Raw genomic sequence first — 12,962 nt, 5'->3', positions numbered from 1 at the left:
TTTTTCCAATCAGGCACAAGTGAAAACACCTGTGTACCAAAAAGCAGACTGCAGTTTATCCACAAGAGGGAGATGTTTGGCTGCTTGTTTCTCTTTGTATTCATCATTAATCCAGAGGTACAGATCTGGACTGACTTCAGCATCATAACTACAACTGTGTTTGTGTATGTAGTTTTTGCCGTAAAACCTATAACAGTTTGGCCTCTGATGCCCAATAGTACAACTTTTTTTCTATCTTTTTCTTCATTTTTTCCTCAAACAAGTAAAAGATTTCCAAAACGTTTAATGTGGGCTTTATGTGTGTGTAATTTACTACCATAGGAAATGCATTTTCTTCATCTTCTCACTGTGTGTCATGTGAGAGCAGCTCCTCATAATGAGCAGCTGTTTTCTTCATGAAGTGCATGTGCATGTTAACATCCAGTCTCTTTCTGTCTCCATCAGGGCGGAGCGGGGAGGGAGGGGGCGCTCTGACCTCTCATGGTGCATTCACTGATACTCGTACATATGATACATGTAAGTATCGGTCATAGGGGTAATTTTCTACACCACAGGTTAGCTAACCAGTTAACTACCACAGTTTTAACCACAATAAATTATGTCAGAGTCACACCTAAACCTGTTTTCAATATCATTTTATATAATTTTGAGCCCCTGAAGTCTTAAAAGATATTTTATTGTCATTTTAAAATAATTGTTATAGTTTTTTGGTAGAAATTTTAAAGAAGTTGCTTTCACTGTGATACTAGAGTTCCCAGGGTTCAGTGGTAGAAGACATAGGCAAGGGGTTGACAGATTATCAACCATCATTAATTAAAAAGTGCAAAAAAAAGTGTCAGCATGGGAGGAACTTTTACTTAGTTAAAACCTCAGAGAGCTATTTTTGTTTAAATTGTCACTTTATTTTTTTAAGTTGCTGTGAACTTTCTGTATATGATGTTGAAAGTTTCATTTTGATTTAGCATTTTCCCAAGGAGTTTAATGAAAGTTTTGATGGAGTTAGTTATGTTCCAAGTTTTAAATATTGTCAGAAAGATTTTCAATTTTATTGTAAATGCATATCAATTCCAAAAATTGGTTAGCGGTCTCATTAATTACTAATTATCTGTATCAGTATCGGCCCTAAAAAATATATCAGTCGACCCCTATAGTAAGCAGTTCATTCACTTAATTAAAATAATACTAGAATAATGTAAAAAATAGTCAGGTATGAGTAAAATTCCTTGTAAGCATTGTCTTCACTTTCATTGTTTCACTTGCTTTTTTCTAACTTCTGGCCCTGAGGAATGATGAATGGAAATTTTATGTTGTAAATGATGAATGGAAGATTGAGAAACGTGCTCTTCTTTTCATCATATCACAACTGTTATAATCAAATTGGCTTTAAATTAATCAAGTTACTTGATAATTTGTAACTGTATAGTTTTTTTCATCCGTATTCTCCTTTATTTTTCAATTTTCACACATTTTTTTCACTCCCAATATTGATCTGAAAGCACTGTCAACACCTTTAAATAAATAATTTGTTATTTTCACCTAGAATTAGGAATGACAATTTTGTGTTGTAAATGACACGTCTCTTTTTTTCAACACATCACGACAACTGTTTTGATTAAATCGGCTTCGAATTGATCGTATCACTTGATAATTTTCCGCTCTATTTTCCAATTCACAAGCGTTTCTATAACATCCACTTTAATTAATTTATTTTTTAACTACGCTGTAATCTTTAAAACGCTCTGGTTCTGGATGTGGATCATTTTTTTTCCGAGGTTTCCGGCGGTACCTGAAGGCAGCACCCTCCTCATCCCGGGTAAACGGCGTCACAGCCGCGATGTGTCATTTCGACGGATAAATTACTGCTCGTCAAAGCCGTCCCGTCTCCTCCGCTGTTCCCGAGCCAGGATGTCTGTGGACGCCCGTTAGTCTGTTGATTCTCGTTTATTTGCTCGCCCTCTTCAAAATATCACTCGCTTGGTTTCTAATTAGGGCGAGGATGTCATTTCCACCGGGCAACATGTCCCCCATCGCGTCGGCTTTGGCGCTGCTCGCCGTCGTCCTCTGCACTTCTCAGGGTAAGATTACGGATCTCCATCCAGGCCGCGCGCCGCCAGCTAACGGCTGTTTAACTGTGCGCCGCTGCTAACGTCTGTTCCGCGTGCATGACCGTTGATGTATTTCAGCCGTTACTGCACGCACTCCGTGATTCCATCTCCCATCATCCTCCCGGCAGCCACAGCGCGTTCTGGTGATGCTTTACGGCTGTTTACTTGTAACGTTAACCTCCATTTTTAATTTCTGTCTCTAAAACGTCGCTATTTAGTGTCCGACCACTTATGAAAGCTGCCGTTTGTTCAGTTTAGGGATTTAATTTACGGTTATGTTCGTGTATCTGTAGAATATTTTATCGATAAATCGTTTGGCCTAAAACAACAATATTATAGTGAGAAACTACTGTTACATTAGAGCCTAAAGTGACTTCAACAAATGTCTCGTTTTGTCCGGCCAACATTTCTAAACCCCCAAATATAAATTTACCATAATGTAAGACCAAGGAAAGCAAGAATATACTTAAAATTTGAGAACCATTTTGGGTATTTTTGGTTTTAAATGATTCATTTCTTATCAAAATAGTTGCAAATCAATGTTCTGTCCATGGAATAATCGATTAATCGATCGTTGCAACTCTTTTTCAGTCCTCTGTGATTTAGTCTTCCTGTTTTTTCTGTGTTTGTTCGACTAAACTGTCATCATTTAATTTCATTTATTTTAAGCAAGCTGGGATAATATTGTGAACATAAGGGGTGGGGCACAGTATAGTATATATTGCAATACTTTTTTTTGTGGCAGTACTGTATAGATACACAGGTGCCAATAGATTTAAAAAAATATACACAAATTATTAATGTAGCAAATACATTTTAAACGTTTTAAACGTAGGAAACCTTCAAGAACAATAACTTAATTGCTTCCTCAGTCCACTGTATTCATTTTGCTGAAACAAAAATTATTTAAGTGACTTGAACTTACAAGAAACAAATCTTATTTAAAAAAGACAGATGAAGACATAATTTGCAAATGAAAATGGTAATAAATCACAATTTATGTTTTTACAGTACTGAGGATATGGCAAAACCTTAAAGATCGCAGTAGTTTCTGGACTATAGTATTGTTATAATATTGCATTGTGCAGCCTCTTGTGATTCCTACTCCTTATTAACATTAGCCTTGTAGTAGGTTTCTGGGTAAACAATTCATTATTTTATGTTCATGAATTAAAGCATAACATGCCTTTATTTTCCGGCACAGTCTGGTTCAGCAGCTTACATATCAATCAAACAAACTTTATTTGAACAGCTCTTTTAATACAGGTTATTTAAATTCAAAATGATTTCTATATTTTATTTGACAAGCCAGTAATAAGTGAACAGTTAATCATTCTGAAATTGTACTTCACTCTCAAAATGACCAAAATCTTTGTTTTCGAGCATATCTTCATGGAAAATGGCAAACACATCGATTGCTTGGGACCCACGTTTAACAACAACAAAACTATATCAAAACATTTGTTCACAATATCTCACACAAGCCGTGCGGTATAATCCAAGTCTCATTATCCAGTCGTATGTTCACATGCATTTTAACTGAAAGTGAAACTCATCTATGTCCTCTTCAAAGCCAGACAGTAATACTAAGGTTTTTAGCAAAATTACACGTTTGGGAAGACCTGAGCAGAGATTGGATAAATGAGAGTTTGATTGTACTGCATGAGTTGTATGAGAGTTTGTAAAAATTGATTGTTTGATACAGTTTTGTTGTTGTTAAGGTCCCCAGTCAGTCAATGCATCAATAAAGCCAACATTTTCTGTGGAGTCATAGATTAACAACGTTTTCTGCACGAAATTCATAGCAACACAGCATGACTGATTTACAAGTGTTCATTTTGTGGGTGAAGTATTCCTTTAATGAACACAAGAAAATAGAAGCTATATGAGGCATTTATTTTAGAGTATTGCTTTAACCCTTTGACACCTGAGTTGGCTCGATTTCTTTCAAAATTATGGGAGGGCAACGAGCAACTTTGCATTAAATGGCCCAAAAACAGCAAGAAATTAGTTAAAAGTTACAAGAAAAGAAAAAGATAGTGAGGTAAAAAACAAACACGAATAAGAAAAGACAGAAAGTAAGATTCTTCATTCTGTAACATAATTTTTAAATATCGAGGAATAGATTTTGTGACATTTGTCTCGTTTAAATTTTTAATTCAATTTTAAATTAATATCTCACAATCCATTACAGCAAATTTTCAGGTCATTTTTTGTCACCTTTTTCTATTTGTTTTGCAGTTTGCAGGATATTACACGCCAGGTTGCACATTATGTTTTTCCCATGTTTTTGAAAGAAATCAAACCAATTTTCCCAGTTTTCAGAGGTTTAAATGATCATGAAAGTTGTCTAAATAAAGCACAAGAAAACAGATGTTGATCCGGATTTAAAGGGTTAATGTGTACAACACAATATTACAAGAAAATTACAATAATATCATAAATAGTTATTTCTAGTTATTTATCTTTAATTTAGCTGTTATTCAGTATGTTAAAAGGTAAACTAGTATTAAGACAGTCTGCATAGAACAGCCAAACTATACTAATACTACACTATAGATTTTTTAATAAATTATCTCAAGGCCAGCTCTCACGCGTCATTATCGAAATGTCTCACAGCCTTTGCAGGAGACAAGTCTCTCTAGATGTTGTCTTAACACTGTCCTGCAGATGTCCTCTAATAGAGTTTCCATCAGTTTAACACACAGAGCAATTCTCAGCTGGATGAGAAAGAGCAGCTCTCTGAGGGCTAATGTGTTGTTTGATTCAAGTATTCAGTCCAGTAGCATAGTCAAAGATACAGTGTCAGTGTTCAGAAAAACTCGTTTAGTGAGCCTGAAGTTCTGTGTTGTGGTAAACATGACCAAACGAGCTCCTTCCAACTCATTTTGGGTCTTACTATGTCTTTATTCTTATTAAAGACGGTATGCTGGATGTTTCTCAGTCAGAATATGAACTTTACTCTCCCATGAAACCACAGAACTATAACATCTCACATCTGAATGTTGTTTCATTTCTGGCTTTTGAAAAAGTTGAGTAAGAATAATTGTAAATACATCACATAAGTGCAAGGCTATCAAAAACAGCATGCATTGAAGAAAATTTGATATGACTATTTTTAGTATGGTTCTTTAGACCCCATTTCTTTGCATGTAGTTGAGATCGTTTTTGTCCCGCCCTTAACATAATATAACACAACTTTTAATGCAGGTGATGGAGACTGATGATGAATTTTGATGTTCTGATGTAACATTTTATTAATTGAGATTAATGTCTGTGTATTTTGTAGTATGGCCTTCACATTACTGCATTTGCTCGATGTAATTTTCTCTATGTATTTTCTATGTGATTTTTTGAAATGTTAAATTGTTTTACAACCTTGATAGTTAACACACACATGCCATAGAGCTTGCCAACCTTTTGGTGTACATTTTGTATAAATATAAGTATGATTTCAACTTTTAAAACAAGTTGACCTAAAGAAGATCCAAGTAGGATTGACACTTTGTCTTCATTAAACTTGTGTAAACTTCTGTATTTCAGACATGCAGGTCCTTTAAATCCTGGGTACCTTACTTGAGCCCTAATCAATTTTCAACCTCTGCCGTAATGAGCCGCTGAATAATGCGTTACGACTGTGTTTGGCCTGGAATAAGAAAGAAGAGCAAGTGCATGTTTAAAAAAATATTTTTTTCCTCCTCAAGGCTGAACAAAGCAGTTTCTGTAAGCGAAGGATCTAGTGAAAATGTGCGATACAACAGAGGCATATCGTTAAAACTGAGAAGAATAATTATTTTGAAGACAAACTGAAATTCTGACCTGCTGCTTCCTCTGTTCTTTCTCTGTCTCTCTGCTTCTTTTATTTCTGATTATCTTCCTTGTAGTGTTATGCGGCCTCACACTTGGTGTTGTATTTGTTTTGCAGTCAGTGGGAACGAGGACTGTCTGTGGTACGTGGATAAAAATGGCACCTGGCACAACGGCTTCGACTGCCCTCTCATCACGTTCTGCTGTGGGAACTGCCACCGGCGCTACTGCTGCCTGGACGCCTTCAAGATGATCACAGAGAGGGAGCAGAAGCGCTGCATGCTCTTCCAGTTCAGGTAGTGGCAGAGGCAGCAGGGTTTTACTTTAATGACTTATTTATTCATTTACTCGACACCAAGAGTCAGTGTTTGCGTTCACTATTCAAGGCCGTCGCCGTGGGATCACATATCCTTCGTTTTCCAAAGGCACACTGATACTTGACTCAGCAGTCGCTCCCAAGAGGAACATAATGACACTGCGTTCATAATGTTACTTTTTAATCAGAAAACACGTTTTAGCTCACAGCAAGTAGTCTAGTTTATTAGTGATTGTCATTTACCATTTACCAGAAGCTTTCAGCCTACTGGCGGTCTCCTTCCAGCCAGCTGACACCTCTGCTGTTCTTTTGTAGTGAAATAAGGACACATCGTGTAGCTGATTCCTCAGTTCAGCTCCATGAATCAGCCCTTCCTTATCCTTTGCAGCACTCTCAAAGTGAGCGTCAGGTACCTTATAATTAGAAACTGGCTGTCCGACTTAACTTAAGCTCGAAAGGATGCACCACGTTGCCTGCAGCCAGTTAGGACAGCTCTTTCATTGGCTTCAGATTGAAAATGTTGCCATATTGGTGCAGTTTTAGGGCCTGTTTCCATATAGTGTTTTTTTCTTAGCCCCTGCGTCCTTTTTCAATAGTTCCCTATTAGGAACTGCGGCTGCATGTGGTGCCTGGATCCCAGCGTCTTTTATCAGAGGCCAAATATTAGGTATTCGAGTATTTGTTAATATACATATATATATATATATATATATATATATATATATATATATATTTTTTTTTTTTTTTTTTTGCAGACAACAAATGCAATTTCATTGTTTTTGATCCTCCTGCTGCACCTGTCACACACAGTGACAGGAACGATCAATTTACCCAATGGGTAGGGCTGCTCGATTATGGCAAAAATAATCATCATGATTATTTTGATTGATATTGAAATCACGATTATTTAACATGATTACTCAATGACCTTTACGTCATGCAATTCCGGAGCATTAACTCTGGTGTTTATTTTTAACCCTGGATGTCCTTTAACTTTAAATACAAGTGAACTGAAAAACAATGAGAGCTTTGTGGTGCAGCCACGACTGTGTAACACATCTTCACATTACTGTAGTTTTTTCACATTCACATAGTAATAACGCCAGATCCAACTAATACAGTGTAACAATACGTAACAGTTACTGTATCAAGGATCAGTGATTGTTTCACTAACTCAGGAGAGACTCAGCAGACAGACATTTCTCCATTATCTGTTCAGCTGGGAGAGTCACTACAATGAGAAAAACTGGTCCACCTGAGGGGAGTCTGGTGTTTCCGGTCGGAACTACGGGGCTAATTCCTGTAACTTTAATCAGCAGCAGGCGAGCGAGACATGGGAACGTGTCTCGGGTCTTTCAGAGTTATAGCATTTATTTACTGGCAAACAGTCTCAACTGCTGACTCATCGCACAGCTGCGTTTCACTTCATACTCTCTGCTCTTCTCACTGCAGCCTCGCTGTCACCATCACCGCCACATACACGTCTGCTCTCCACGCTAGTGCTTGTTGTTTCTCGCACTCGCTCTCTTGCTGAAAATACTGTCTGGATACAAAATAAGACACAAAAGTTTCAAAACAACCAGAGAGGCAGTGCGTCGTGACTGGCTGTTTTCAACCCTTGCTGAATCTTCTGTTTGGAAGTGGGAAGTTTGTGGTGGGACGGGCTTACCACCAGGAAAGGGCGAGCTTGATTTACAAAATAAAAGACAAAACGGGAGCAACATTGTTAAATTCATCATGCTGCACAAAATCGTTTTATCTCGACTATCTTGTTTTGAAAATCGAGATAAGCTAAAATCGAAATTGAAATTCGATTCATTGCACAGCCCTACGGTTATTAACGGGTTTGCTGACTTAGTTGGGTCATTTCTGAGTCGCTGTGAGCAGCACCGTAAGCCTCCCCCGCAGCTCTGAGTGGAGCCGTTTCCCGCAGCACAGAGCAGGCTACTGTCACAACAAAGACGTACAAGTCAATTTGTGGAAGCAGATCAACCGGCGGACAATGGATGTTGCTGCTGTGTGTGTATCACTGTACTGTTGTAAGCTCGTTGTAGCATCAACTTAACTTACAAGCTAATGATAGTGTTGAGATATTGTGGTCAGAGAAACAAAACCAACGTGGAGTGCTCTTTTATGAAGCGCTCTGAAGAACTGCTTTTCTGCCGAAGAAAAACACTATGTGGACACCGTGACCCTTAATTTTCCACAGTGTCTCCTCTTAGCGGTCCTCATGCACCTCCTCATCATCATCATCCATCTGAATATTTCTGTCTGATCTGCTGAAAGTTAGCCGTCTGAGTTATAAAAGGCACTGTGGGCGCTGCTCCTCTTTCTTGTCACTGATGTGTCCTGCTGCCACACTTTCTCCACTGATTGTTGGTGAAACAACTCTAAAAGCTTTTGATGGATGTGAGCAGAAAATTGAACCTCTTTCCGAAAAGTTTCAGACTCGGCTTGCAAACTTTATTGACACAACGTGAGGTCATATTTATTTTTAGACGCACAAAAAAAAAAAAAAACAGACTCAGTGCACTAAGGCCTCGACAAAGGTCAAATGTCAGCTCACCTGGCTTCCGTAAAATCAAACCTGTTTAAGCTCGTACAATGAACCGGAGCGAAAAAACTGAAAATAAACTCCAGCATCTTTTGAAGAGGGATCCATCCACACAGAGTACACACTGTACTACACTAAAACAATCCACAAAGCAAGAGGCTTTCACTTACATCAGTGTAATGGATTGATCCCCACTGTGTAATATGTTCTCATTAGTTGTTCTATCACTTCAGCTCTCCCCTGTGAGTGATTGTGATAATGCTGGACTAAGCAAGCTTCTACCTGAGAGACTGCACCAAGGCACTTTCCCCCCACAGCACTGGAAACCATCCATCACCATCCAGTAGTGAGCAGACAACCTGCAGCTTATTAAGCCCAGTGGGAGATCAGATCAGTGGGCGGCGGAGGCTGAGATGAAATGGAGGGCTTTGTTGCTTCACTGAGACGATGAGGTGATGAGATTTGGTGGAGAGAGACCGGGAGATGCGGGGTATACGTCATCAGCTCAGATGTGATTTCAGGGTCAGTCTGTGTTAAACAGTGTGTCTGAATTAAAGCTTCACATCACAGCCGTCTCTTCTTTAATCCGCTCTAAAGTGAGTGGTAATTAGCGGGATAGAGGGGGAGGAACGATGTGAGGCGAGATGATCAAAGTAAAAAAGGAAATGCTTTGTAACTTAAGCCCTCTTCTGTCTTTCCCTTCAGCCCCACCACTTTAGCCGGCATCGCCTCCTCCATCCTCCTGTTTGTGGCGATCATTGCGACCATGGTGTGCTGCTTCATGTGCTCCTGCTGTTACCTCTACCAGAGACGGCAGCAGAGGGGCAGGACACCTTATGATGGTGAGACCTCTATCTCTGCTATTGACGAGATATTCCCTCAGTCAGTGTTTTCACTGCCGTATTGTGGGGGGCGCTGTTATGGATGAAGTGCAATAGAACAACATTTCCGTGCCCAAAAACAACTTAAGAGGACAATCTGAGGTATACAGGGAGAGAGTACAATTCAAGTTGACATAAGAAAATAAAAGAGAAAACAAAACAAAAATGTAAACATGAAATCGATTTTGCTCTTGAAAATGACACTCCTTACAAAAATGCAATTTTCTCAGATTTTTGTCCATAATGGGTTGGGTTTTTTTATGAAAATGCACATTGGTTCAGTTGTTGAGATAAAGGAATGGGAGAAAATGTTATTTTTTGTGTATGAAAACAGACAGGTCTGTTCTTCATTTTGATGTATTCACTTTATATATTTGAAGAAAAAATATTCTGGTGGGGGAAGTGTTAATGTCTATGTTTGTGCAAACAACCATCAAGTAATATTTTTCCTTCACAGCAGTCTGTACTTTTTGACCCACAGTCCAGCAGATCCCCATGGCCAGCTATCCAGTGGAGCCCATGTATGACGCTTACGGGAAACCACTGGGGCCCTCTGAGTATCCACACGCAGGTTATCCAATGGCGCCGCAGTACCCGGGCATGCCCCCACAGTACCCGGTGATGCAGCCTGGACCTTATCCACCACACCTGATGGACCCTGCATACAGCCAGGGTAAGAGTAGAATTACATATCATGTCCACATTTTGTTTAGCCGCTCTAACGCCAAAAAAGGTCTTATTTTACAACTAAACAACATTAAAATGTTTGAAAAACATAATTTCTGGCAATGCATTAACAGAATCTTAATTCATATTTTACCAGAGCTGCCTAATTTGACCCCCAAGAAAAGCACTGAAGTATAAAGCATATTTAACAGAGCAGCCAGACTGTAACTATGTGTAACTCCAGGTCTGTCAAGTACCACTGTTAGGCCCAAAAAGACATTTTCCATTGATTTACATTGGGAAAGAGACATCTGTAAATCAGTGGATACATTTTTTTGGAGCGTCACAACCCCCGCAAAATGACTTATTTCACTATCAGATTTGATCCACTCAGTCCGATAACATTTTGAGAGATGCACGATTTAGGAGGGTTAAACAGGAAGTAGCCAATCATCAATTTTCCCCTGGAAATCAAACTTTTTTGGCTTTTTATGCTACTGAACAACTCCCAGGACATGGTCCCTTATGAGGGAATTTAGGCAAGTGATTATCGCCTGCTGAAGCTGAGTGTGGACAGTACCTGATGTGACGGACACGGAAAGCTAGCTTGCTAGCTTAATGTTAAGTAGCTTGGTGATAAATACAGCAGAATGTGATGTTTTAGGTACGTTTTCCATTTTCTTATGTGACATGCGTGTCTCCTGACTCAGTGCCAGCCAGGCAGCAAATGTGATGTGTATTCATACAATCTGAGCTAGTTTGACACTGCAGCAACCATTGTCTCCTCCACACACGCTGCAGGTTTGCCAGTTGAAGTTCACCAAAGTTGAACTTCATGCGATGCAAAGATGCTTATTTGCTTTGCTAGTAGAAGTGAATGTTTTAGTCGGCCCTCTGCACGCAGTGAATGGAAGTGAACAGCAGACAAATATTTGCCTGTGTTAATCTCCATCACATGTGACGGTGCCTTTACAGGGTCTCGTCTCCATCGCTGTATCCAGTTCTCTTTAAGCAACCATTTGACTGCAATATGAAAAAATTTTTTTTATGAAGTTACCAACTGTAGCTTTAATGCAAAATATCTTGTGATTAAAAATGCAGATTGCGACAAAATTCAGTGAAATTTGTACTAAGTACATTTCATCCAATCAAGGGCATAAACCTTGTTAATTCTCTGTCCTTGGTTCCTCCACTGGTGCCATTGTGAGGACAAATTTAACATGTTTGGCAGATCTAGGAATGACAGCGTTAGTCACCACTATGATCCATAACTCAACAAGTATTTGTGAAATTTTTGAAGATGAATCATACTAAATTTGGTGATCCTTTTGTATATGAAGATCTGACTTTGTTTTGTCTCTCTACCTGCTTATTTTTCAGCCCCTCCACCTTATTCTCCACCTCAGTATCCTGGTCATTGATGAGCTCATCTTCACACGCACTCACACACACACACACACACACACACACACACACACACACGGAGCGGGAAACGACAATAGCTGAGAGAAAAGACTGTTTCAAAACGAGAAGGCAGCAACACTCTCACACTCAAACACACACACACACACACACACTCAAATAAACACTTCAGCTCGACTAGCAGTGGTTTGTCTGTGAAAGAGAACAGGAGGCACTTTAAGGGTTGTTTTTTTTCTTTGTTTATTTCCAACGTTGTCCTACTTTTGTGGAGTATTTACGTAAGTCCAATTCTGTTCTGCAACCTGACGCCTCATTGCTGTGAGCGGGTTTCGCAGAGGCCGTCACACCATCCCCAAAGTGAGGAGGTATCCGGCTGGCGTCTCGTCTCTGTGCTGCCACTTGTGCTCTGACGCACTCACCTCAATGACAGACTGGCACCTAAAGAGAGCAGAAGAGGGGCCAAGAGGGATTTATAAAAATAATAATGCACTCCTTCTTTATTTATTAATGGGAGAAATGCTTTACTTCCTCACTTTTGGTAAATTTGAATAAATTGATAACTGCCTACGGCCACATTCCAGATCACACACTCTCTAAATATGATTCCATGATGTCTTCATTTCTGTATTTTTTGCAGAGGCTAAAGTGAAAACAAACTGCATGTTTGGTAAAGAGGTGACGTGTGGCCGAAAGGCAATGTAATGCTGTCTTAAATTTACAGTCAAAACATTTTACAGAACTTGTAATTCTGTGTGAGACGCCTTTCGTCACCCGTTAGTTTCAACTTTGTCTCTTCTTTTTTTGTATCTAACTTGACTAATTTACTTCATGGTAGTACATTACCTGCACCATTCTAATGTAACATTTCGACATCAGCATGCTTCTCCAGTCTGTCCTCTCATGTTTCTTTTCTGGTTTTAAATGAATTAGAAATCTTTAGATTAATCCCATAATGCCAGTTAGGATGTTTTCCAGTGAAATTCATGTTAAATGTTTATTTCTTGTAACATATCAGGTCAGGGGAGTTGCAGATCATGCTGCTTGGTTTAAATAAAAATGTCCCGCCTTACAATAATTAACCATGAAGAGGAAAAAAATGAGATTAACTATTTAAATACATATTTTGTAAATTTGTTCTTTGGCTTAATATTTTATGATATTGTAACAAGTTATTTTAAACATAATGTATTGTTATTGTAACATAAGATATG

General features: G+C 38.9%; 1 protein-coding gene across 1 annotated transcript; it reads left to right on the top strand.

Moving 5' to 3' along the window:
- Positions 1-1,814: 1,814 nt before the first annotated feature.
- On the top strand, positions 1,815-12,831 carry shisa4 (shisa family member 4). The gene is made up of 5 exons (XM_042497989.1): positions 1,815-2,075; positions 6,031-6,208; positions 9,488-9,624; positions 10,145-10,336; positions 11,710-12,831. The coding sequence occupies exons 1-5, from the start codon at positions 1,997-1,999 to the stop codon at positions 11,748-11,750; spliced, it is 627 nt and encodes a 208-aa protein (XP_042353923.1). The 5' UTR covers positions 1,815-1,996; the 3' UTR covers positions 11,751-12,831.
- Positions 12,832-12,962: the final 131 nt, after the last annotated feature.

This window comes from Plectropomus leopardus, chromosome 2 (assembly GCF_008729295.1).
Source record: "Plectropomus leopardus isolate mb chromosome 2, YSFRI_Pleo_2.0, whole genome shotgun sequence".
Lineage (NCBI taxonomy): Eukaryota > Metazoa > Chordata > Actinopteri > Perciformes > Serranidae > Plectropomus > Plectropomus leopardus.
This window is presented reverse-complemented; position numbering and strand designations above follow the sequence as displayed.